General features: G+C 42.3%; 1 protein-coding gene across 3 annotated transcripts in view; it reads left to right on the top strand.

The window, feature by feature from the left end:
- LOC110071225 (A.superbus venom factor 1) overlaps nt 1–27,837 on the top strand; it is a 139,371-nt gene that overhangs the window by 13,264 nt on the left and 98,270 nt on the right. Inside the window, exons 4-12 of one of the 3 annotated variants that reach the window (XM_078386612.1) lie at nt 2,651–2,721; nt 3,654–3,739; nt 14,700–14,782; nt 14,970–15,060; nt 18,262–18,364; nt 18,675–18,795; nt 24,525–24,640; nt 24,819–24,965; nt 25,381–25,593. In XM_078386612.1, coding sequence (XP_078242738.1) covers nt 2,651–2,721; nt 3,654–3,739; nt 14,700–14,782; nt 14,970–15,060; nt 18,262–18,364; nt 18,675–18,795; nt 24,525–24,640; nt 24,819–24,965; nt 25,381–25,593 — 1,031 coding nt within the window. Of the gene's footprint in view, nt 1–2,650; nt 2,722–3,653; nt 3,740–4,135; nt 4,276–14,699; nt 14,783–14,969; nt 15,061–18,261; nt 18,365–18,674; nt 18,796–24,524; nt 24,641–24,818; nt 24,966–25,380; nt 25,594–27,837 lie in introns of those variants that run through there. The other 2 variants (XM_078386614.1, XM_078386613.1) reach the window with 2 other exon arrangements.

Here is a 27,837-nt window from a genome sequence, read left to right as displayed (position 1 = left end):
TGTTGATAAAATTGTGGAAACTGTGGAAGGATATCTAAGGGGTGATTATTGTAGTTAAGGGTATCGTACTATCTATACAAACCCCAAAGCCTGAGATGGACTCCAGAAATTCAAGAGAACAACTGGAGACTTGCTCTGTTCAATCCCAAAGCTCTGCAACAGTGGTACAAGAAATAGAAAAGGAATGGCAGATTAATATGCAAAGGATAATAATAATAGGGTTTCAGCAAGTGAATGAAAGTCTTAGCAAAATAGAAGATTTGATGAAAGGGATGAAAGAGGGGACAGTAGATGCCAAACAAAACTTAAATGAAGCTGTACAAACTTTAGAACTGTCTGTATTAGGCATGACTCCAGGTAACATAAATGGGATAGAGAGTTACCCAGTGACGTATGCAGCTTCCAAAATTAAAAAGCATTATGTCAAAAATCTCAAGGAAGCAGAGATACTGAAACCAGAGAATCTTATGGTAAAAATATGGGAAGTGAAAAAAATGGATATTCTGTCAGATGGGCTGAAAGACTGTTTAATTCAAAAGGAAACTGAACAATGGGATGTATGGTATAAATGGCAGCAGTTACCAGTCAGTGTTGGAGTAACGTAGAATAAAACTAAAATTAAATGATAAGATGAAAGCAAGAGGGTAATCAAATGGTGAAAAAGCAAAAAGTTGATTTGTATTTGTAATATGAATTAATCGGATGATGGTATATTTTATGTTCTCCTATCCCCCAACCCCTTTTTCCCTTTTCCCTATTCCCCCTTACTTTTTGTATTCTCCATCCCTGTTCTTAAATAAATACTTAAAAATAAAAAAAAAGTCTTTTAGCACCCGGCTCACCAAGCTTCACAGGGCGAGTTTTTCCGAGCCATGCAGTGCTGGGCTAGGTCTCTCAACCCCCCCCCCCCGGTGCTGGGCTCACCAAGCCTTGTGGTCGGGTTCTTCTGAGCCTCGCAGCTCCGGGTTTTCTGAGCCTCACAACACCAGGCTCCAAACAAGCCTCACAGCACCAGGCTTTGCTTCATAGCAAGCTCTCTTCCCTGCCTTCCAAAACAGCCTCCGGAACAGCTCAGCAACCAATAAGATGCTTACCAGATGAGGGAGAGCAGTTCAAAGGAATAATGAAAACAAAGTAGCCCAAAGAAACCAAAAGAAAAGAGGGGAAAAAAGACCACCGAAGCAGCAGGGAAACACTCTCGTCCGACTATCAGAACGCCATCTTGAATTCATAATAACTATTATTAATGATAGATGTCCAGGCCATATGTCATTTTAAAAAGACCAAATAGAAATTGTTTATTGTTACAGATGTTGATAGAACAAGCAAAGTTGTTAACTATTAAACAAACATTCTCCTTTATCCCTCTCAACCATCACTCTCCTGCCCAAACTCCAAAACTTTCAATTTCCCTGACTCTTACTCTGTCTAACTTCCTATCTACTCTAACTCTTCCCCTCCTTCTGCTGAGTCTCTTATATCTCGTGACTCCGCCCCTCCAGCATTCCCATTGGTCTATGCAGATAGCATATGAATAATCATGACCTGAGCAGACACCACAGTCAGATCTCTCTATTATGCTTAGTAATTATTCATTCATTCATCATTTTCCATTTCTATAGTACTACATTAATGTTGGCACTCTCTGGGTTATTCACAATAGACAGTAAATTCATAAAAATTACTATATGATACAAAAATACAAAAAAATGCAACAAACCCTTTTGCTAGCTACTCTTAAATAAAAATACATAAACTGAAAAATTATATAACTGATGTGCTGCTGGAATGTGTATCATAGATTACGAAGAGAAAAATTAAGTCCAAGAGGATGTTGTGGCCAATGAGTAAAGTCAAGGTAGTTATAAAATTCAAGGAAGGTGGTTTGTGGGTTATTTTGTTGGGGGAGTTGAATTCTTTGTCTACCCTTTTGTGTTTCCAAGGGCTCTAGTCTCAGTGGTTGGTTCTTTAAGAGTTTTGAGGGCAGTATAGGCAGGGCACATCCAGTGAATATTCTGGATTATTATTATTTCTCTCTTTCTTTCTCTCTTTCTTTCTTAGTGCTAAGACAGAAAGCCTTTTAAAAAAGAGAAAGAAAGGGAACAGGAAGAGGGAAACAAGCAATCCAGTCAGCAGGTGTGGGGAGCAGAGTTTAAAATGGTTAACAAGCTGTAAATAAGACTGATTTCCATCTCTTTCTGCTGACCTCTGTGTGGTTGGCTGAAGCAAATTAACCTGGGGAAACCGAACCTCCCAGATGTGGCTTCACAGCAGATCTGTTTGCATTTTCTCCACTGTACAGTCGCATCCTCAAAAGGCAAAGCAGGGATCAAACAGAGTTCTTCCATTGAATCAGATAAATCAGGTGAAGGTGATCTGGAGAGGAAGGAAAGGTGTTGTTGAAAGTGCCCCTGGATCTTTTCTCTGGATCAAGGGATATTTTTGCTGTTTGGGGGAAAAAGTCTACACATGAAAGTTTGACCTTGCCTGATAAAAGTTCCAGTGCTTGCCTTTTTGAGACTCAGTGAGACATCAATTAGTCATGGAGAGTAGAAGATTCATTTTTGGTGTTGTCAAGTCATCTCCGTGGTGTCACAATTTTTCCTTAATTTTTGTCATTTTTATTAATAACCTCTTATTACTTTCTCAGTGCGCTTGCGTGTCTTTTCCATGGGTCACAACATGGAAGGTTTGAACAGACAGGTGATTGTTGAGTTTGTGGTAAGTATTGTGTGTTCAACTAAAAAGGAAAGGGGAAAAAACAGTGTGGTCTTTGGACTGTGCCTTTGCATTGTGTGTTTGAGTGTGTTCCGTGGGTGTAATTGTGTGTATATTCAGAGACTGTTGGCTCTTCATTACTGTACAGGGTTTTGTGGTTATGTGATGATGACTGAGAAAACTTCATATAACTCTTAACAGCTTTTGTGGGGTGAGGAAATAACTTGTGTGTGCATTTTTCCAGAATCTTCAATTTCAGGCCAGAGGTTTTGGGCCTTAAATTGTGCCAAGGCTTTCATAGAAATGGTATAGAAATTCCACCAAAAACCTCAGGATTAACAGTATTTCAGTAAGGGCCCGAGCACACATTCAGAGAAATACCGTTCCAGAAGAAATGCTCCCTCAAGTGGCAAAAAGGAGCAAATGTGAATACATGTTCTAAGGGAAGTGTACGTTTTTTTTCTGGGATTATTTTGGAAATGTAAACAGTGCCTTCCTTTCATGCCTAATTATGGAATCATGCATTACAAAGCAGTTTACATTGCTGGAAGAAAGTAAAGAGCAGGAAAGATGCAGTCCTCTGAAAGGTTGCTTTGGCCATATTCATATCTTTCTTATACACTCTATTCACGATATTCCAGAAGTCAGTATGTCCACACCTATCCTCAAAGCACTTCAGAGTTATTGCTTAACCCAGGGCCACCCAGTGTGTTTTGTGGCTGTATTGGGATCTGGATCCAGGTATAACTTGTCATCATTCAGTGCTCTATCTTTTATATTACTTAGTTTCTCCACATCCTGAGGGCAGACAACCGTTGTGGAGACAGGCTAAATCTTGTGTTTCACAAGAACTCTTACGATGTGAAGTACTAATAATATGTGCAGGGATTTTTCAGACATTCAGACACTTTAAAATACTTTGTTTTCCCCTCCAGACACCTGGAGGCATTATTGTCAGCCAGAATATAATCAACCCTGCATCAACAGTCACCCAGACTTACAACATACCAGAACTTGTCAGGTAATTTACTGCATATTACCATATAGCAAACCTGCACAGAATCTGAGCTGAAACTGCAATTATGAAAAACAAAACCTATTTTATGAGGGGTGCTGATAAGTATTGAGCTTTTCCCAGAAAAATTGAGCTAGGAAACTGTAACTGCCACACTATTCTACATATTCCACCAGGAAGTCAATGCACTTGCGAGATCTGTCTCGCAGCTCCTTAAGTCCCTCCAAATAACGTTCTTCCGACTGGCGCCGGTGGCGGGCAGCTAGTGTCTTTCTCCGCCGCACCAGCTTGCCTCTTGTTTTTTCACCCACTGTTTTTTCACCCACTGTTTTTCGTTCTTTCCTTTTTTCTTTCCTTTTTTCTTTTCCCTTCTGATCTGCCTTCCTCTCCCCGTTTACCTGGTAGTCTGGTCGGTGGATGAGGTGTGGGATTGCTGGGCTGGGCTGGAGCAGGAGCTCGGAACGTGGAGCCGCCACTGGCTTGTCGACAGAGCTCGGAAACTCAGAAGCTTGGAAGCCTTGCCCGACTACAGGAGGAGATTGGTGAGCGCTGAAACATTGGAGGGGGAGTGGGTCCAGGACCCAGCTGGATTCTGGAGGAGGTCAGCGGAGGGGAAAGGATCCAGAGGCTGGAGGTTTGGTGCCCCCCCTCCCCGAGGAGCTAGTCCTGGCGGTACGCTTGAAACTAGAGCCTGGAGCCAAGGGTGCTGGACTCTTTGTGGCTGGCTGTGGTGTTTGTAAGACCTTAGAAGCCTGAGGAGTTTTGGTTTGCTGGTGAGTTGGTGTGGTTCATCTCTGGCTTCGGAAGCAAGGCTATGGGGGAAGACTTCAGGCAGTCATGAGGGAGAGAGATCTGCCAATTGTGGATTTCGGCTGGCTGGTCCCCATTTTGGATCTTCAAATGGCAGGATTTCTTCTAAGAATGTTCTGTTCAGTTTGCTCCCTTTGGACTAGCTGCAGAGACACTCTATTTCTTCTCCAAGGGAGGGAAAGGCTAGTGACTGAGTCACTTACACCTTGGATTTTATTGTCCCTGACGTCCCCTATGCTCACTATGAAGACCTTTGTAGCATACCCCATGAGTAACATCATGAAAATAACATCAAGACCAGCAATATTTAAAAGGACAAGGTTACGTGGTGGAGGAGGACAGGACTATATGTGGGGGTTAGGCACTTGGATGTTTCTTTTTAAAATTTAATTTAATTTTATATATATGGGTTTTTTTTTATAAATTGGGATTTTTATTTGATAGCATTGTATTTGATTTACGCACTTATTCTGTGCTTAAGTTGTATTAATTTAGGGTATTTGTTCTCTTTTATTTCTCTTTTTTCTTCTCTTTTTTCCTTTTGATATGGAGTAGAAGGCCTGTTTGCCCAGCGAGGGACCTTGGAACATCCTGGTGATCATGGGTAGAGGGAGATATAACGTTGACACAGCTCCTCCTCATGTTAGAAGAACGATGAACAGATGTTTGAAGGCTGTTCATTGTTCTGGGGCTGTGATCAACCGCCAATATCGAGGTAGCCAGCCCAGCCAGCCCTCCATTCTAAAACTGGTGTTGTTGATTGCCAGGTCTGTATCCAATAAGCTCCAGGTGATTCACAATCTTATTTTGGAGGAGGATGCAGACCTGGCATGCATAACCAAGGCGTGGATTGACGGAGAGGGGGTCCTCCCCTAGTGCTTGCTTGTCCACTCAGTTATGCTGTCCAGCATCAGGGTAGACTGGAGGGGTGAGGGGAGTAGACATTGTTTATAAATCCATCTTGGAGGTTACTAGGTGCTCCTTGGTGGTAAAGCCAGGTCTAGAGGCACTCCACATGTCGATTGGGGCCAGGAATGGTATTGGATTTTTGCTGGGTTACCACGCTCCCTGCAACCCACCCACTTCCCTTCTGGAGCTCGCAGACTTTGTCTCCGTGGCGTTGTTGAGGTCCCTGAAGCTTTTGGTTCTTCTTCGTGGCCTCTGTGAATACACACATATGGAGTTTGGTCTGCACCTGCGCTGATGTTCTCAGAGCATTCCAGACCTAAAAATAACAATTTTATGGGATGATCCCCCATGAAGCACATGCTCCTCCCACCCAAGATTCCCCTCAGTTCCTTTTTTCCGCCGTGCTGTAAAGTTCTACAGTCATAGAGTTATTTCCACAGGGTTTCGCCCTTAGCTTATTGATCAATTCCCTCTAAATTGGATTCATTCCCTTCTCAATTATCTAATCTACGATCCCCCCGTGAGTTGTTTTCTTTTTCGCTTGCCAGCTATTTGGCTTACCCCACACACACACACTTCAACCGTTTACTTCTTTCTCCTTTCCCACCTTTTTTGGCTTCCTCATTTTGACTCTCAGGCACATTAATGATTTACTGCCTGAGTAAGTTACATCTTACCCAGATAGGTGCAGCCCGCAGTAGGGGACCTGAAAATACCAAGGAGTCCTTAAAATCTAAGTCTACATCAACAGAGGAATCCTCGACAGAGGCTAGCGAATTTGCCTCTGAGGAGACGATGTGCCAGCTCTACCTGCACAGACTCCGAGATCGCCTGACAGCCTCTCTCCTCCAACTGGCCATTCAGTGACTGCGCTGCCGTCCAGTCCGGTCGTGGCCCTTTTTAGCCCTACATGAGGGCGGGCATTTGACGTTCCTGAGTTGGAGCTTGAGTCTCTTCCTCTATATCACAAGGAGAGGAAAGGGAAAACAAGGCATGTCTCGCCACAGCCTCTCTATGAGCAATCATGAGAGTGACTGCTGAATCATCGATGGATGATTGTTTCAAGGGGCTCGTTCATACAACTGTCGGGCTCTTTTGTAGCACCAGTCCCTTTTGTTTGGGATAGGAACTATGAGCTCTCGGCCACCATCACCATCCCGCTCTACCTGGCATTGTTCTGAGCCATGGGCTATGGAGTGCTTTATGCCTCCACATAGGCTTCACAGGTGTAGTGCTCCCTTGAACTCAGTAGCACAACATTCGCAGCTTCGACCAAACCTGCTGTTAATCCATTCGGCCTTCTCCATTCCACAACTGTTGACCTGTGCTTGGTCAGACTCATGCTAGGTCAGTCTTCTCCCCTGTTCATCAGGAGGGTTTTCCTTATTCAGGATTGGGACTTACATTAGTCACGGGGGTGGGGGTGGTGGAAGAGTTTCCAACCAATCTTCCTACACCCCTCTCGGTTGTCGCAGATGGTCACACTCTTTTACTGTTAACAGATGAGGAGTTCTTTGATTGGCGTTGTTACTTGTTTTTGGCCGCCATGTAGCCATTTACTCCTCTGCCATAGGGGCTTATCATCACCACTTACGGAGTTTGGTGATGTGAACCCTGCGGGTAGCTCCTGTGCACCCTTACAGTTCAGGTCTCCCACATCACTAGGAGGCACTGTTGCAGGTGCATCACGAGCGCACTGCTGCTCAATACGCCTGAAAACCAGTGTCTAAGCAACTGACAGGTTAGGACCTGCCATTTTTTGGTGTATGGCTTTTTAGCCAGAAAAAGGTTGTTATTCTTGATAACCTACTCAGGCTCTAGAAGGCGACACAGCGATTGCACTGTAACATCTGCAAGATCCTGAAGATGTTCCCATCAGCCTACGGCATTCCGGGAACGTTAAAAGCCTCAATCCCAAAGTTACCAGCCGCCGCCCCTAGACATGTGGGCAGGCAGTGCCTTGACCGGCAGAACTGCAGGTAGGACTGCAAAACTGAGTGGTCTTTTTACTTCTCTGTTGTTGAGCAGTCAGTCCGTTTGACTCCTTTCTATTGTAGCTACCAGCTTTGACACTATCTTCAATATAGATTCCATTAGGATCGACCTCAACATGGAGAAGATTTTTGTTCTTGTTTTTTCTCTACCATATCAACACTTTGGCAGGAAAAGATGCTTTCCAAATTCCAATCCATCTCGTGTTGAGGCCCATTATGATCGAGCACGACCGGTCCCGGCTTCGAATTGACTATCTGCCAATTCTGGGCATAAGCTCGGATCTCACTCCTTGAACGAATCTCCCTCCAATATGATGCGATCCATTATCATCCTCTGTCACCTTCAATGTGCTTCTTTTCATTTGCACAGCTCACTTCTCAGTTCACCGCATCCCGTCGATTGGGAATGTAGGAACCGCCTTTTCAGACCGGCCATCACTTAGCTGAGCATTTATATTAACTATGCTGAAGCTAATAAAGGATGATTGCACCAAGCCACTTCCTATTAAAGATCTAGGAAGAATGTATCACAGGTACAAGGTACGAGGAAATAGATATAGAAATTTTGGGATGACACCAGTCCCATTTCTATCATCGTAGAACAAATTTATCCAAAACAAGAAATGATTTCCCTGAACCCTACTAATAAGAATATGGAAACAGTGATGTCTTTGGCAGGGAAACTTATTCCCTTCAGTCACTTCTGCTCCATGTGGCCAACTATCAATCACGATAGGTGCCTACCTAGAGCAATTATGGTCTAAGATTCTACCTCTCTTGGAATCCATTAAAACAGAGCTTAGAAATTCTCAGTCTGAGACCATGACTCTAGCAAAGCAACACAGGATTGCTGCTAGACACGGAAAGGGCTTCATCTACTGTTGCATCCTTAGTATCTATAGAAGGCTCACCTAGTCAGGATCCACTGGCTCACCAAGGACGCAAAGGACAGAATTGAATGTCTTCCATTACATGGTACCAGTCTCTTCAGTCTTAGACTGGTGACACTAGAAAATTTTTTTTACATAGAATGGGAAAACAGCTAAATAATATATGGGCCAACAGCCCTTTCGTCTTTCTTTCAGTTCTACCTGACAGAGTGGCGGTACTTCAAGGATTACCCCAGGAGGTGATAACCAGCAGAGTTTCCCAAAGTGAAGTGAAGACACAGGCAGCAAACAATCTTGATAGTAGAATATATGTATTATATACAGGATATTTACAGGTATATACACAGCGTAGTCTTTGTCCAGTTCCAATATTCACACACAGCAATGTCCTCAGAGTTACAGAGCTTAAATCAATGTCAAAGTCCAGTAAATAGTCAATGTCAATATACCATGCAGTCAGTCCGGTTCGCCAGAGTTCCACTTCTCCCAAGCTCGTAGATACGGCTTCCACAGGATTCTCCAGCACGACGACAGTACTCCACAACCAACAACAACTCCCTCAACAAACCACATTGTTGTCTGCTTGGTCTCCCAGCTATATCCCCATGATTAACCAATCATGTGATTGTTCATCCTGCTGATACAATTAGCTCAGCTGCATTGACTCATGCTTAGCATTTACTTTATAGCTGTGATCCTTACAAAACTTATATATAGTTGCCAAACTGCATTTAGCAATTTACTTCAGGTTTATCCCAAACCTGACACTACCCATAGTCCTTTCAACCATATCTGGAGTTTCAGCCTCCCAGACATTTTGGCTCATAAAAATGTCACCACATCTCTCAAGGTTACATTATATAATTATCTTTGTTCCTCTTTGAGTAATGTTAGACTTACTTTTTTTGTCTATATCCTTCAGGAATAGACCTCTGCCTCCTGGACAAACATGCCATAATCCAAGTTCCTACATCTGGTTTATGCGATGGCTTCTACTTCTGTGCTATTATATACATAGAAAGGACGGAGGCATCCGTCCCATCCTTGGTCTCAGAAATCTTTTCATGTATATTCTACCATAAGTTTCAGATTTCACCTTAACACTATTATCTAATCAGTAATTCCTAAGGTTTCACTACCATTCGATTTTTCAACATCTGCAAGGTCTTTCAGATGGTACAGGGCATCAGTTTGATAATAACCTTCCCCTGCAAGATATGGACATCTACCTGTACTAGTACTATAGTGTATGTTTTTCTTTAAAAAAACAAAAAAACTAGCACTCATCTCCCCAAATTCATGACCTCCATGGCCTCAGTGCTAAAGCAATCCAGACTCAGCCTCGAACTACTCCAATAGTGGTATCTTTTCTTTTTGACCAAGTAGAGGATCCCTAATCCAAGTAACTGCAAGTTCGGTTCTGTCACCATTGGGAAGTACTGACCTTCGATGTATTCACTGGGGTCCGTACGCCAACTACAGGTTTTATTGCTCCTGTGCAGGTGCGGACGGAAACACTGTCGGGGACATATTCATATGGCAGTGGACAGGAAATGTGCCATACCTCTTCCTTCCGATATCTTTTATTCTACGGAGAATCTTCCATCACCAACATTCCTAATCAAACGCGATCCAAATACCTCCTTGATGACCAAGATAGTCCTAGTCCGCCTGTCTCAGATCGATATAGACAGACACATATCAGTTCCCTCTGGTTCCTCACCTCCTAACTTTGGAGGGAAGGATGGTCTACCATCTGGATCTATCGTCCAAGCACCCTGGAAAATACTCCCACTTTGGCATCAGTGCTCGATCGAGCTCGAAAACCATCAGCTCAATGTCGATGTGTACATAAATGAAATCTTTATTAAATATACTGAAACAAAGAACTACCTTACCAACTTTCTTTGTAACTGTTGTCTACTTGGCTTTCTATTTATGCTTTAAAATGTTATATATCTGCTACTGTTGCCCATTCACCAGATGATTCTGGTACGTAGGACTTTTGTCTCACTCTAGGGTCAAACATCTTTTCACAGGACTCAGTACCACCCGTCCTTCATGTAAACACATTGTTCCTCAATGGTCTATAGATCATTCTAAATTCACTCATGTGCCCGCCATTCGAGCCCATTTTCTCTTCAAATGCAAAATTACTTACTTTGAACAGCCTTCCTAGTGGCTGTCAGATCTGCCAAGGGAACACATGAAATAGCTGGATTGTGATTCGATCCACCTGTTATTCAATTTTCCTGATAAAGTGACTTCCTACTTTAATGTCTCATTCCTGACCTATTCGACTAGTTTTCATGTTTATCTGTGCTTCATCTTACCATCATTCTTCAGATCACCATCTAGAGCACATGCTCCACAATAATTATGTAAGACGCTCACCAGCATTTTGTCTGGACACTACCAGAGCTTCTAAACAGATGACAGGCTCTTTTTATGCTTTCATTCTTTTCATTTCGAAAGTCCAGTTTCGTCCTATTCATCTCTAGATTGATGGTCCAGACTGTATCTATGGCTTGCCAGCGGTCAGACGAGTCACTGTCTAATCAGCTTTAGCCTCACTCCATGGAGTGCTGTCTACCTTGGCTGCATCCAGAGTAGAATCGAGACTCTCGACATCTACCGTGCAGCAATATGATCCATGCCCTCTACCTCTGTGGGGCACTACTGGCTACATGTAGGTTCACGCAATACCACTGGATTTGGCAGAAATGTGTTGGCATCCTTCCTACCATGACGTCCCACCTGCCAATAAATAAGCTTGCCAGTCACCCATATGTGTGTATTCACAGAGGCCACGAAGAAGAAAGAAAGGTTACTTACCTGTAACCATGGTTCTTCGAGTGGACCTCTGTGAATTCCCACTACCCGCCCATCCTCCCCTCTGTCCGTCATGGGTATCTTATTGTTGTATAACTCTCGTGCTTGGCGGACAAATTGCAGGAACTGAGGGGAATCTTGGGTGGGAGGAGCATGTGCCTCATGGGGGATCATCCCATAAAATTGTTACTTTTAGCTCTATAATACTCCGAGAACGTCAGCGCAGGCGCAGACTAAACCCCATATGTGTGAATTCACAGAGGTCCACTCGAAGAACCATGGTTACAGGTAAGTAACCTTTCTTTTTCGGTGACTTCAACATTCACGCGGAGGCAGAGACCTCTGGGCCAGCTCTTGAGTTCCTGGAAACCATGGCTTCCTTGAACATGTCCCAACATGTCAACGACCTCGCCCACATGGGTGGTCATATGTTGGATCTGGTCTTTTCCACCAATTGGAGTGAGTGTGGTATGATGGTGATTGACCTTGTGTCGGTCCCCTTGTCATGGTCAGATCACCATCTGGTAAAATGTAACCTCTCAGTGGCTCTTCCCCCTCGCAGGGAGCAGGGACCTATTGCTATGGTCCACCCTCGAAGGCTACTGGATCCTGTTGGATTCCAGGATGCCATGAGAGGGGTAACGGCTGACCTGGCTGGTGCTCCTGTCAAGGTCCTGGTTGACAGCTGGTTCACCGCTGCCACTAGGGCTATAGACACTATCACACCTAAACACCCTCTCCAGCACAGAGCTCGGCCTGCACCCTGGTTTAACCAGGACCTTCGAGCGATGAAGCGGCTTAGGAGAAGGCTAGAGCGCAGATGAAGAACCCAATGGATTATAATTGGATAGCTGTCAGGGTTGCAACTAACCTTTACCTGACTAAGGTAAAGGCTTACAGTCGGGCATACTTCGCTAACCAGATAAGCGAAGCTTCAAACCAGCAGGCAGAATTATTCTGTATAGTGCACAACCTATCCGGAATTGGTCTGAGTGACGGGCCTCCCCCTAGTATTTCACCAGATCAATTTGCAGTATTTTTAAAATCTAAAGTGGAGGCCATCCTCCAGGAGCTCTCTCCTTTTTTGAAAACAGGGAGTCAAACTGAGATGTCCAGCACTCCGTCTTGCCCCGTGACTTTCGATTCCTTTCAGCCTATGACGCCAGATACTGAGGACAAGGTGCTTGATTGCTGTCGGGCCACCACCTCCTCCCTTGACCCTTGCCCGGCCTGGCTAATCAAAGCAGCCAGGCTGAAAACAACAGAATGGGCCACAGCAATAATAAATGAGTCTTTCCTTGAGGGCATGTGGAAACCTGCCCTCAAGGAGACACTCATTAGGCCCATAAGAAAGAAACTCAATATGGCGGTGGACAAAATTGGCAATTATAGGCTCATCGCCAATGTTTCTTTCATCAGCAAAGCTGGTGGCTGACCAGCTTCAGGCTCACTTGGATGAAACAGATGCCCTGGATCCATTTCAGTCGGGCGTCAGGCCGTGCCACGGTACAGAGATGGCATTGGTCGCCCTGTAGGATGACCTGTTGAGGGAGGCTGACAGGGGTAAAACACCTCTGTTGGTCCTCCTCGACATCTCGGTGGCCTTCGATACTGTCGACCACTGTATCCTCCTGGGGAGGCTCTCTGAGTTGGGAATAGATGGCTTGGCATTTGCCTGGCTCCGTACCTTCCTGGAGGACTGACCCCAGAGAGTACAGCTTGGGGAGAATGTCTCGGCCCCGTGGAGTCTCAATTGTGGGGTTCCACAGGGGTCGATTATCTCCCCAATGCTGTGACTCTTGTTTGGGGGGGTGACCCTGGCTGCGAAGAGTGGGGATAGCAGCCTGGGGATACATCTGGACATGACGCCCACCATTGAAACACAGGTGACATCAGTAGTCCGCACCGCCTTTTTCCATCTCTGGCAGATAGCCCGGCTGCGGTCCTATCTCGATGTTGGGGCGCTCACTACCTTGGTGCATGGACTTGTAATCTCAAGATTAGACCACTGTAATGCGCTCTGCGTGGGGGTGCCTTTGACGCAAGGCCAGATGGGTGAGATACAAATAAATAAATAAATAAATAAATAAACTTTTCTGGAGGTGCTGCCATGTTCACTTTGGACCTGAACATGAAATATAAGTTTAAATTATAGGTACGGTAGTTGATTTTTGCACCATTGAATACATACAAATTGGCCAACACACCCTGCAATTTATAGCTTCCTATCTCAATTTTTTTCCTGGGAAACACTGAATACTTATCAGCACACCCTTGTATATTAAGTTAAAAATACCCTGAGCACTCACACACATTCCATTGTTGTAGGAGTTGCGATTCCTAGTCTTAAAGGCTGGTGGCATTGTGATTTCTCCCCTGTTTTGATCTGCTAGCAGTACAGTGAAGGGTGGTCTGTTTTTACTAACCAGTCCAGCCCTTTTGAATGTTGAATCAGACCTTCTTGGATAATCAGCCGGAGCTACTGTTTTCTTGTATGAGTTGAAGTGATCTGTTTTAGCTGATTCCTGGCACATGTGATTGCAGATACAGTAGGACCCTCATATCCACAGGATCACTATCTGTGTTTTCACGAATCCATAGTCTAGAAATAGTAAAAATATTAAAAGAAAAATCCCTGAAATACATACAATACATATTTCCACCATTTATTGACCAGGACTGACCACTAGAGGAAACCAGAGATGATGGTTTTTAGCATCCATGGAGAGGGGTTTGAAACCCATCCCCTGTGAATATTGGCATCCTTGTGATTTGCTCCATAGAGGTAGCATGTGTGTGCACGGTCTCTTCAGCTCCTGTCTCTGCTCCAAATGCTTATTATTTTTGGTATTGATTATCCAAATCAGCACCATCCCATTTCTAGAAGGAGGGAGGGAGACAAAGGCTATTTCTCTCTCAGGACTCTTTTAAGGCTGCAAGAGGGCATGACTTTTCTACTTGTGAGAACTGGAGTGATTTCAGGTCCAGTGTCCCAAAACTACCTGGGAAAGGTCCACATTTGTGTCTGAACAGAAGGATCCATTTAAATGGCATATAGCACACTTCAAGCAACCCTTTTGAACCTTCTTTGGTACAAACCAAGCCGGGATAAGTTCCTCTCACTGGACACATCCTTGGTACTGCCCATTTATTCCCTTCTGTCCTTCAAGGAAAGTGGGGAAGCATGAATCCAAACAATTCTTCCAACAACCCTGGGAGGTAGATAGGTGGGGATGAGATGCACTGTGCCACTCATGAGGTCTGTGGTCAAGTGGGTATTTATAACTGGGAGGAGAAGGAGGAAGATGCAGATTCCAGCCCTTCATGTCCAGGGACTACAATTTTGTGGTCAGCCATTGTATTCAAAGTTTGAGCCTGTCTTCCATGGATGGGCATAGAAGATCATAAAATATATCCGACTTAACAGTCATCCCAAACATGTTGAGAAGAGCAGCCATGCTTGTTTCATGTATGTTGTCATGTGTCTATAAAACAGAAACAATGAAAAATGTTTTGTTTTAATTTTTCTAGTTTGGGGACCTGGAAAGTTGTGGCCAAGTATCAAGACTCCCCAGATGAGATCTTCAGCACACCGTTCGAAGTCAAGGAATATGGTAGGAAGAAAAGCCATCTTTGTGCTGGGCTTTCTCTCCCCAGTTCCCAATCTCATTCCTTTTAATCCTCAGACTTTTCCTCAGGGAAGATGCCTTGTTTTCCCCCTTCATTTTTGCACTGGGAAGTTACAGTTTCTCCTGTAAGATTGCTAGCCTTATATGATTATTATATGATTATTTTGTTCAGTGTTGCCAAGCTTTGAAGTTGTTCTGGAACCAGCAGAGAAGTTTTACTATGTTGACAGCAGCAGAGATTTCCGAGTGTCTATCATTGCAACGTAAGTGTGCGCCAAACTATGGGAAATGTATAGGAGAATGAATCTGATCCCTGCTTAACTTGGTCACATCATCATATTGCTTAGAAGATTGCACTGTGGTGTTCGATTTTGAGTGCTTTCAGCTTTTGCTGTTACTATAAAATTGCTCTCCTGCAACACTGATGGAATTTCACAGGGATTGATGGCAGATGAGAATGTCTTCAACTTGTAATTTGTCCATGTTTCCCCAATTCTTTTACCCTTATTTTCACACACAGACACACAGACAATTCATTAAGTAAAAAAAGATTGACTAGATATACAGTGTATTTCAGTTCAACGTGTTAGGAATTTTCATCTAGAAACAACTTCAAACATGTCTACTAGGAATATTTAACATTATTTAATTTACAAAAATGCAAAACATTGAGGAATGAAGATACAACAATATTTGATTGATTGATTGATTGATTGATTGATTGATTGATTGATTGATTGATTGATTGATTGATTGATTGATGTCCTGCGTATTTAGACCGAAGTCTACTCTGGGTGGCTAACAACAATATTAAATTTTTTTAAAAAACCCAACAATATTAATACACTAGAAGATGGCCAAGACAGGGGGGAAGGCCTGTCTGAAGAGCCAGATTTTAAGTTGGCTCTTAAAAACGCCCAGTGAGGAAGCCAGACAAATATCTTGGGGGAGATTGTTCCAGAGCCAAGGGGCCACTGCCGAGAAGGCCCACTTTCTTGTTCTTTCGGCACTAGGCCCCTCAACTGCCCCTTCTGGCTAGAGCAAGTGATACGGGCAGATCTAGGTGGGAGACGGCGTTCCGCCAGATAGTGAGGTCCTAAACCATTTAGGGCTTTATATGTCATCATTAATACTTTGAAATCAATGCAAAAACAAACAGGTAGCCAGTGCAAGGCTGCCAGAGTGGGGCAGATATGTTGATGTTTTCTCACCCCAGTAAGAAGTCTGGCTGCCGCATTCTGCACCATTTGAAGCTTCCGCATCAATCTCAAAGGTAGCCCCATGTAGAGCGCATTACAGTAGTCTAATCTCGAGTCTACAAGTGCATGGACCAGAGTGGTGAGGGCCCTGAGCTCAAGACAGAAAATAATATTCAATGTGTTCCCATTAGATTATAATATATAAAATCTAATGGTTTCATCCTGTCTTTTTTTACATGCAATTAATTATGTGCTGCAAAACTATTATTTTGTTATGCATTGGAAAGGATACACTATAACATTCTATCATTTCTAGCTGTCAATTATTGAGTCACTGCTGGGATTCTCAGAGATGCACAATACCCACTGGCTTGATGACTGTTTGAGAAATCTCTGGGGCATACATCACCATCTGGATATGCCTGAATGTTATGGTGTTTCCTTTCTCCATGGATAACAAAGGAACAGAATTTCCACTATAGCGTATATTATAACAAAACTCTGAACTGAAATAACATAAAATAATGATGTAAAACAGGGATTAATCAGAATGAGTGCAAATTTATTTATTTATTTATTTATTGGACTTATATACCGCCCCATAGCGCTACAAGCACTCTCCGGGCGGTTTACAATTTTAATTATACAGGCTACACATTGCCCCCCCAGCAAGCTGGGTACTCATTTTACCGACCTCGGAAGGATGGAAGGCTGAGTCAACCTTGAGCCGGCTACCTGGGATTTGAACCCCAGGTCGTGAGCACAGTTTTAGCTGCAGTACAGCGTTTTAACCACTGCGCCACGAGGCTCTTGTGCTGGGATGAAAATGAGATGAAAATATTAAAAGCTGAATGCTGCAAAATAATAGGCATTGTAGACCACCTACCTCTGCAAGAACAAAAGGACAGAGTTGTTTTTATACAGTATGATAACTTTTTCAAGAGAGCAACTTTTTCAAAAGAGGATGAAACTCAGCTACTGCAGTTCCACTGTTTTCCTAACTTTTGTGTGTGTGTGTGTGTTTGTGTGCGAACAGCAGTTAACATAATTTCTGAAGAGCTTTGTTAGACCTGAATCATGAACAGTTTATTTTCTAAATTTTTTTAAAAAATTTAGTACATAGTCAACCCTCCACCACAATTTCCGAGGCATGAATAAATGGAAGAGATATGGACAAGAACAAGATTTTGTTTTCCCTACAGACAGTTCATATTGTAGTACAATTGAACTGTAGAAATCTGCCATCCATGTTCATAACCACAAACCAGTGAACAAGAAACAAAGTCCTCAGTTGGAGAAAATCCAAGTGTTAAAACACGTCGATTTGGAGAAGAATTTGGGGTGGGTGGATCAGAAATTCCTCACCCATTCATAAAACTGACTCATCTTTAGGCCTTTGGACCTGTAACAGATGTGATGGGGCAGGTCACAGTTGTTCATATATCTCCCTAAGCAGAAGGGCAGAGCATTTAATTTTAGCATCAAAATAAGCAGAGAGGGAAAGGTTCTCCCTCCCCTCTCATAATATTTTCCTGCCTTGATGCATCCAGACTCTTTGGCTGCACTGGGAGAAAAGTGCTTGAATCAACAGAAAGAAGAAAATCAACATCCCAACCACAAATGGTTGTTGTGGGTTTTTCCAGCTCTTTGGCCATGTTCTCATGGTTGTTCTTCCTAACATTTCGCCAGTCTCTGTGGCTGGCATCTTCAGAGGACAGGAGTAGCACTCTGTGCTCTGGTGCAGTTTGTTTGGGAGTTGAGTCTTTCTAGCTGTGGGATCAGCTTTTGTCCTTTTCAGGAGATGGGTGATTATGGTGATCGGTGTGTTTTTGTTGTGGGTGTATTGTTGTGATAAGGAGGAGAGATAATCTGTCACTGTGAATGATGGGTGTCATTAGCTGGTCTTGATCACTGGTCGTGGCTGGGTAGAGTTCGTTGACCTTTTGCAGACTGTATTTTTCAGTGCTGGGAGCCAAGCTTTGTTGAGTTTTAAATTTTCATCTTTTTTTGAAGCTCTGCTGGTGTTTGTGGATTTCAATGGCTTCCCTGTGCAGTCTAATGTAATGACTGCTGGTGTCATCCAGTATTTCAGTATTTTGAAATAGAAACCATAAAGGTGACTGTAAGATGTAGTTCAGTATCCTCATCCTTCCACCCCATGTGATGTGGACATTAAACCTCTCCCCTCCCACATTATGTATGAGCAGGACACGTGAAGAAACTAAGAGGTCTACTTTGGCCCTTAATTTCACTTTGTTCTTCTAGATTCTTCTATGGGAAAAAAGTAGAAGGTGTAGCCTTTGTCCTCTTTGGAGTGAAAATAGATAATGACAAGAAGAGCATTCCAGACTCACTCAGGAGAATTCAGGTAAGGCTACCGGTGTTTGTGAGTGTGTGTGTAGAACTGCTTTTCATACAACCTACAAAGTGCTTTTTTACTGCACTGAAAACAGGCACAAATATTTAAATGGATGCCCTGGTGCAATTTGGGAATGGGGCCAAGGTATGCTTTTAATGACTGCACCAGGGCTCATGCCATGTGAAGTGACTGAAACCGTGGAGAATTAATTTTGCAATATCTGGTACATGTACTTCTAATCTCTGTGTGTATGTGTATAATTATCTGAGTGTGTGCATATGCCTTTGATTTTCTCCTTTGTCTGGTCTTTCCCTTGCAGATTGTTAAAGGGAAAGGGGAAGCGGTGCTTACAAGAGATATGCTTCTGTCCAGATTTCACAACCTCAACGAGCTTGTTGGGCTCTCCCTTTATATCTCTGCAACAGTGATGACGGATTCAGGTAAGTGATCGTTTGAAGGCAAGAGGAAATCACAAATGATTCATATGTACCAATTCTTGAGTTTGCCTTACTTGATGTAGTTCAAGGCTTTGTTTGCCTTTCAAACATTTCTGCTCTAAACTCTTGCTTGATATGCTTCTTTGATTTTAATTCCTCTATGTCAAATTCAGCACATGAAAGATCTTTTTCAAGAGATTTGGAATTTATCTTCCTGCTGATGGAGAGAAAAAAACATGGGGATGTCTTCCCAGTCTGTCCCTTCCTTTGGAAAAGGAAAAATGTCCAATCTGGATGCTCTTTGTTAATGGGCAAAAACAGTTTTAATTACAGTAAATCTTTTTTTATATATATAGTGTGGAGCTACCTCTTCACACATCTATCTCTGGAGAGCAGAAGATGGAGTAGAGAGGAAAGCTGGCTCACAAAGTGAGCACAGAAAAGAAGGGGCAATCTAAGAGACTCTGAGCCATGGGGAGAAACCTTTATAGTTATTCTCAGTTGGCACTTGGGAACTAAAAACAAAACATGCTCCTTATGGACACCTAGTGTTAAAGAAAAGTCTGCAAGACTCTCTTTATGAACAGCCTCTGGATGAAATGGTGCCTTCAGAGGGCTTCTAGTTTGACCATAGTAGCCTAACTACAATCAAGAGAATCACGCAGAACATGACTTTGTAACAATTCTGCAAACACTTTAAGGGATGGCGTTTAGGGTGCTGGCCCATTCTTCTTCATTTGCTTCTCAAAATGGCCTTCCATCAAAACCTAAGTGCCACAAAGGCAACCTGCAGCCTTGGTAGTCTTCCCATGGCCCAATGCTTCCTCTGAACTTTCCAGCGACAGCCAGAAGCAATGAATCAAGTTCGTTGCAATTAATTTTGGGGGGGGGGGTATTATCTATATAACAATTTTCTGTCATCAATGACAATGCTGTTTTTGGAACTATGTTGATGTAGATTTCCAACAATCCTGTAATCTTTAAAATACTTTAAAATGATACTTTTGTATAACTTCATAATTCCACCACAGATGGCAATTTCTTTGTTACATCTCCAACGTTTCTTAGAATATTTAAGATCTCTACTGTTTAATTTTATCAGTAGTAAATTCCATCTCTGTAATATTTTATAACTGCTTTCTTTTATCCTAATTGAAAATTCCTATTCAGGATTTTTTTCAAGTCCTCTTCATCTATCTCCCCTATATCAGTGTCCCATGTTGTTTTTAAATTTCCAACTGTTTCCCCTGATCTATCAAAATTCTATAAATTACCCTGTTCTTCCTTTCTCTTTTTTTCTATTTCTTTTTCCAAATTCTTTAGAATTTTTTTCAAACTTAGTCAATTTTCTGTCCTCTGCTTTTAATTTCTCATACTCTATTAACCATCTCTCCAACTGCATTGAATTTAACCAAATTAGGTTTTCTTCTGCAAACTTAGTTCTTATTTGCTCTTTAGTTTTAATTTTTTTCCTTCCTTTCTTCCCATTTGTATATCTGTTTTCTTTTTAAGATACTTGTCAAGTCCTTAAATCTGTATTTTAGGAAATTTTCCAATTCTGTTACTGGGGTTAACAATTTTCTTGCACTTCCCCCATTTCATATAATTCTTGTAATTTGATATCCTTCCATATTATCTCCTTATTTTATATTCTAATAGCTGGAATAAGTCTTAGTTGATTTGCATCATAATATTTACTAATATTTGACATTCCTATCCTCCTTTTTTGTGGTAAACACCACATCTTTTTATTTATTCTGGCTCTTTTTCCTCCATTACAATGTTCATTTATTATTTGTTTATTATTTGTTGTAACTCCTTTAATTCCTGCTCTAAAAATTTAATTGGGATCATCCTAAACATAAAATTAAATGTAGGTAATATATTCATTGTACACAATGCAGTACTACCAAACCAAGATAACTTCATTCTTTAGTATTTCTCCAACTTATTGTTAACTTCTTTCTTTATTCTTCCTATATTTATTTTCTTTAAATCTCGTATTCCTTTTCTAAAATCTATACCCAGATACCTAATACACTCTGTCTCATAAAATTTAGTTTTCTTTTTTTCTTTTTTCTATTTCTTCTCTACAGTGGTTATAAAACTTCATTTCACATTTATTCCAGTAGATTGTTAATCCACCTAGTTCCCCAAAATCCTGAAAATGCTTTTCCATCCTATCTATAACTTGTATTGTGTTTTCTATAGTTAACAAAGTGTCATCCACAAATAGACTAATTTTAGTTTTCTGTTTAAACCCAATCTCTTTTATTATTTCATCTGTTTTACTGCATTTACCAGTAATTCCATTATTAATTCAAACAAAGGAGCCACATTGATTGCTTTTCACATTTATACATTTTATTCAAATAGATATACAGTCATGGCCATATGTGTGGGATTGTATCAGATTTGACTTTTCTTCTGTTTTTCTTGTGTTGTTCTAACACAAACCAAAGAAATGAACATGTGAGTACCAAAACATTTGCAACAATTTTCTGAGAGAAGGGTTGCATTTTCTGACAGAATTGCAAGCGTGCCAATATTTTTGGCCATGATTATAAGAGCTATTTTAGAATAGATTATATATTTATAACTTCAGATATACTAAATAAAATAATTTATATATTTATAACTTCAGATATACTAAATAAAATAATTTAGATATAAAAGGGGTAAACATTTCTGACCATGGAGTGGTAAAGATAGAAATAGGAATTGAGTACAGTGGGGTCTCTACTTAAGAACTTAATCCGTATTGGAAGGTGGTTCTCAAGTTGAAAAGTTCTTATGTTGAATCTGCATTTCCCATAGGAATGCATTGAAAACCATTTAATCCGTATCTGCACTTTTCCGTCCATAGAAACTACAGTATGTATTGGAACGGCGTTCGTAAGTCGAAACATTCATAAGTCGAGCTACCATTTCCCATTGAAATGCATGGAACGGGATTAATCCATTCCAGCATTTAAAAAAATAATACCAAAAATTAAAATAAACAGAGCAAGTCCCATGCTGGGACTGCAATATATAAATAAATAAATAAATCCAAAAACAACACAAAACAACACAGAAACATAAACATAAACACCTAGTCCAAACTCACTCTCCAAAACCCACCCAGAACAGTTTTTTTTCAAAAGGATGTACCAGTCCAAAGTCTCTGAAGCCCCTTGGCACTCCACTGCCTCCGCTGCGGCCGGGGGCGAGTGCCCAAGCGCCCGGCCAGCTCAAGCCTCCCGGTGCTGGGTAACCACTGATCACGGTGGCGGGAGACCCGCAGGAGGTCTCCCAGGGCTTCCCTGCTTCCATCAGAGACCTCCTGGGCTTCCCCTAGTAGGCTGGGTCTACCCCCCAGGAAAGCCTGAAGGCACTGATCACGGTGGCGGGGGACCCCCAGAAGGTCTCCGATGGTGGTGGGGAAGCTCTCACAGCTTCCCCACTGCCATCAGAGACCTCCTGGGTGTCCGAATGCGGCGGTGGAAAAGGGCGGGAATTTTAAAATTGCTCCCCCACTGCCACAATCGGACCCCCCCCCCCCCGGAAGTCTCCAATGGTGATGGGGAAGATCCCGCTGTCATCGGAGACCTCCTGGGAGTCTGGTCATGGCAGTGGAAAACGGAAATTTAAAATTGCTCCCTCGCCGCCATGAACGGACCCCCAGGAGGTTTCTGATGGTGGTGGGAAAGCCCTGGGATCTTCCCTACCACCATCAGAGACCTCCTGGTGTTCCCTTTTCCTAACCATTGGGGTGAAAGAGCAGCCTCTTTGCCACCAACAGTTTCAATGGAATGAAAAACGGTAGGGGAAATTTGAATTTCCCGCCCTTTTCCCCTGCCTTTTTTTTCATTCATAGGTCAAGGCTCCGTTTGCAAGTTGATGTAGATTTTTGCAACCGGCGCCATTCGTAAGTTGAAATGTTCGTAGGTAGGGACGTTCATAAGTCGAGGTCTCACTGTATTTTAAAAGAGATTAGCATGAAAGTAGCAATAAAAATTCTAAAATGTTAGCTAAACCCACACAATCAAGAAAAGTGAAAAATATGATAGGAGCAATAAGAAATGAGAAAGGTGAATTATGTAATAAGATGAAAGAAACTGAGGGTTATTTCAAAAGTCTTTTGAAGATTTGTATACCGGGAATAAAATGTCTCTAAATAGAATTGCTACCTATGTAAAAAATATATAGGTTGTAAAATATAGGAGGAAGAGAAAGGGATGATGGAGTCGCAAATTACAGAAGGTGAAATATTGGAAGTAATGAATAAATGGAAAGCGGGTAAAGCTCCAGAGAGAGATGGTTTAAATGCAAAATATTATAAAACTTTTAAAATTTGTTGGTTCCAAAATTGAAAGTATTATTTAATACAATATTAGATGGAGGAGAAACTCCGCCTCCTTGGTAGCAATCTGCAATACTACTAATATTGAAACAAATAAGGATGTTACAGACCCAGGTTCCTATAGAGCAATATCATTAAAAATCAGGATACGAAGATATTTACAGCAGTGTTGGGTACAAGGGCGCATGCATTTCATCGCATTGTATATGAGTTGCATGCATCTCAAAATTGTCTTTAGTCAGTGGCCATTCATTTTAAATCAGCAGAGATTCATCATTAATCAGCAGTAATTTGCTCCTGCTGATGACATCATCCTTGTCATGGTGGCAGAGTTGTGCAACAGGATTTTACCCATTTTAAATTGCTGCTTAAGGAATGCAAGATCCCAAGAGAGAAACTAAATGGAGTATTACTGTGCACTGGCTTCTTCTGCATTTCCATTATATTTTCTCAGTCAGAGAGTAAGTCTGACTAGAATTGCTCCATTTCCCCTTTTCATCCCTCTTGGTGCTTATCTGCCTGGGAATTTCCCCCCCCCCCATCGCCACATCATTGCAACATCTGGCTCCAAAGTGTGCTGCTTACACAGTGTCTATCCTTATGCCCTGGATTTCCAAACAGTATATATATGATGCAAAACCCATGGGACTCCGGTAAAGTGATTTTTGTGCATTTGTCAGAGTCTCTGTGAATTCATTATAGCAGGGCATTGGGTTCTCAGGAGTTATGGGTCCTCAGTGTGGGACAAGATCCCAAGGAAGAACTTACCGTCTGGCAAAGTGAGTATTAGCTGCTTGTTAGTTCACATGGGACAGCAAAAAGTCCCAGAGTCTAGGCCTTTGCTGTGTATGAAATAAATGTCTACTACAGAACATGTAGCAGTAGCAGTACCAGTAATTGTTGCTATGTACCGTAAAGTCATCTCCTGCTTACGGTGACCCTGTGAAGGACTGACCACCAAAATGTCCTACCACTAACAGACTGGCTCAACTCTTGCAAAACCAGGTTTGTGACTTCCTTTATGGAATCAGTCCATACTTTAGAATCTAGCATTGTGTTTTCAGTTTCATTTTGATCCTGGCAAGCAGGAATGTGTTTCACTGCTTTTTCTGCACAAGGCCCTTGTTGTCAAAGTCCAGCATTGGTTAATATGACCTCTCTGTGTGGTTTTCTTTTCAAAAGATTTAATAGAGTTTGTAGTCTATTCAACACATAGGTCTTCTTCAGAAGACAAACAGAGGTGAAGCATAATTCCCTAAGAAACAGAATGTTTGGAATTTATTGGATCTTAAGAGGCTGACTCTAAAATAATTTGGGAGATAAATTTCCTCCCCTCTAACAATTCGGCTGCATCTTTTAGCCTGCCTTTCCTATGTTCTTTCTGCAGGCAGCGACATGGTGGTGGCAGAGAAAAGTGGCATTAGTATTGTGACATCTCCCTATCAGATTCACTTCACCAAAAGCCCCAAGTACTTCAAGCCAACAATGCCCTATGAACTGACGGTAACCTTATTTGCAATATATTTTCTTCTTATGGCGTTATTTGTGCTATCTCAAATCCAGAGAGAAACACATAAACAGCAGTAGAACTCTGACATCGCAGATGTGTCAGCGCTAGTGATCTAAGCTCAGGAGGCACCTCTTGATTTCATGCTCAGTCACTTCCTCTGAACTGTACCAGGTGTATGTCACCAATCCTGATGGCTCCCCAGCCGCCCGTGTCCCTGTGGTGTCAGAGCGTATTGCAACAGATGCGATAACAGAGAATGATGGGACTGCCAAGCTGATCCTGAACACACCAGGAAATGCACAAGAGCTAAGGATCACCGTAAGTCACTCCGAGTTTATTGTAAATTCCTTCAAATGCACTGTAGTTGTTGGTTGTACTACATTTCACACACAGAACCAAAACTGTGGTTCATTGGCAACATATGGGAACTTTCAGAGCAAGACACATTGGTCACTGGTGTGGTGGAGCACACACTTTTTATGTTGAATGTGAGTGGGCAACTTGTAATCCTAAAATGGTATTTTTATGACTTAATTTCATAAAGTCCTTGGGCTCATTTCAAAATCCTTCTGGATGTCATCACTTCTGATCCTTGGCAAAGGGTGCAGACCAGGAAGAAAAATAATCCAAGAGATCAAGATAGATCCTATCATGAATCTTCTTATCTCTGAGGTTGTCATTCAAAGGATTCACAGTTTCTGTCAGACTTGGTTAACCTCCTCTCCCTCTCTAGGTGAAAACCAACCATGAGGGACTCCCAAGAGAACGCCAGGCAACCAAGAGCATGGTGGCTAGAGCTTACCAAACCCAGGGAGGATCTGGAAACTACCTGCATTTAGCAGTCTCAGCTACTGAGCTCAAGGCTGGGAACAACTTGCATATCCATTTCAATTTGAGAAGCAACAACCAACAAGTGGTGAATGGAGTCACATATTTCACCTACATGGTAAGTACTCTAGATGAGGACAGAGTGGAGCTTCAAGGCCTGAATCATTTTACATAACATTGAAGTTACAGGGGAGGAAACCACAGGTCTAGCCATTGTTCAGAAGTAGGATTTAGGAACTGTGACGGCTGCGATGATGTCACCTGCCTGTCAATGCTATGGCTGGAGTAATCTGCCTATGGCAGGACAGGAGGCGGGACTTCAGGGGGTGGAGCTAAGGTATATAAGGGGGGAGTGAATGATGTGTGAGGCAGATAGGGACTAGATAGGGACTAGATAGGGACTTGGTTAGGGTCTTGTTAGGGACTTAGGGCATGTGCAGGTTATGAGGTACTGTGTTAGTGAAGGTCTGTGTGAGAGAGTGTATGAGGGGATACTTTATGATATTGATTGCCTTATTTAGTTTATACTGTGATTTACTATCTCTTATGTTGTATCAATAAACAATCATTTTTATTTTTAAAATCCATACCATTGTCTGAGGAGTCAGATATATGTGTGTGGTTGGTGGCAGCGTGATAAGTGTATGTGAGTGTGAAGTGGCGGCTCCTCTGTGACGTAGGAGGAGGTGGCCACAATAAACTTCCCTACAACTTCTGCCTTCTTGAGAATTCCTGGGCAGAAGGCAGCTTCAGAGATTATCTTTACAAGGAGTCAACAAAAGTAAGCTAAATGTGTGTTACTTCACCATCTCTGTCCTGCATAGAGGTTTTTCTTCCAGTGATTCATAGATGAGTTCTCATTCCTTCTGAAATCTGTCATATTAAATAAAATGAAGTCAGCCTGCATGCAGAGAGGTTGGCACTCTTCTACATCCATGGCATTTTTAGCGAGTAGTTTCCATTTTCTGGTACAGGTATTAGCCAGTACCCTACTCCATAGTTTCACTGGCATACTGGGAGTAACATCACCATCAATGACAGATTGCTGCCAATTAAAGTGTTCCTCCTTTAAATTTGGGTTGTATAGGAGACTTGTGTAGATGGCAAGAATACACAGAGAAATTATACCAGAAATATCTGGATGTCCCGGACAACCCAGATAGTATGATTGCAGACTTTGAGCCAGACATCCTGGAGAGTGAAGTCAAGTGGGCCTTAGAAAGCCTGGCTAACAACAAGGTCAGTGGAGGTAATGGCATTCCAGTTGAACTATTTAAAATCTTAAAAGATGATGCTGTTAAGTGCTACATTCAATATGCCAGCAAGTTTGGAAAAGTCAACAGTGGCCAGAGGACTGGAAAAGATCAGTCTACATCCCAATCCCAAAGAAGGGCAGTGCCAAAGAATGCTCCAACTACCGTACAATTGCACTCATTTCACACGCTAGCAAGGTTATGTTCAAAATCCTACAAAGTAGGCTTCAGCAGTGTGTGGACCGAGAACTCCCAGAAGTACAAGCTGGATTCTGAAGGGGCAAAGGAACTAGAGACCAAAATGCTGAGAAGCGCTGGATTATGGAGAAAGCCAGAGAGTTTCAGAAAAATATATATTTCTGCTTCATTGACTATGCAAAAGCCTTTGACTGTGTGGACCACAGCAAACTATGGCAAGTCCTTAAAGAAATGGGAGTGCCTGACAACCTTATCTATTTCCTGAGAAACCTATACGTGGGACAGGAAGCAACAGTTAGAACTGGATATGGAACAACTGATTGGTTCAAAATTGGGAATGGAGTATGACAAGGCTGTATATTGTCTCCCTGCTTATTTAACTTATATGCAGAATACATCATGCAAAAAGCAGGACTTGAGGAATCCCAAACTGGAATTAAGATTGCCGGAAGAAATATCAACAACCTCAGATATGTAGATGATACCACTCTGATGGTAGAATGTGATGAGGATTTAAAGAACCTCTTAATGAGGGTGAAAGAGGAGCAAAAAATGGTCTGAAGCCCAACATAAAAAACCGTATGATCATGGCCACTGGCCCCATCATCTCCTGGCAAATAGAACGGGAAGATATGGAAGCAGTGACAGATTTTACTTTCTTGGGCTCCATGATCACTGCAGATGGTGACAGCAGTCACAAAATTAAAAGATGCCTGCTTCTTAGGAGAAAAGCAATGACAAACCTAGACAGCATCTTAAAAAGCAGAGACATCACCTTGCCGACAAAGTTCCGCATAGTCAAAGCTATGGTTTTTCCTGTAGTGATGTATGGAAGTGAGAGCTGGACCATAAAGAAGGCTGACTGCCGAAGAATTGATGCTTTTGAATTGTGGTGCTGGAGGAGACTCTTG

Source organism: Pogona vitticeps, chromosome 2 (assembly GCF_051106095.1).
Source record: "Pogona vitticeps strain Pit_001003342236 chromosome 2, PviZW2.1, whole genome shotgun sequence".
NCBI lineage: Eukaryota > Metazoa > Chordata > Lepidosauria > Squamata > Agamidae > Pogona > Pogona vitticeps.
Note: the sequence above shows the minus strand (reverse complement) of the source record. Positions and strands in the feature narration are given on the sequence as shown.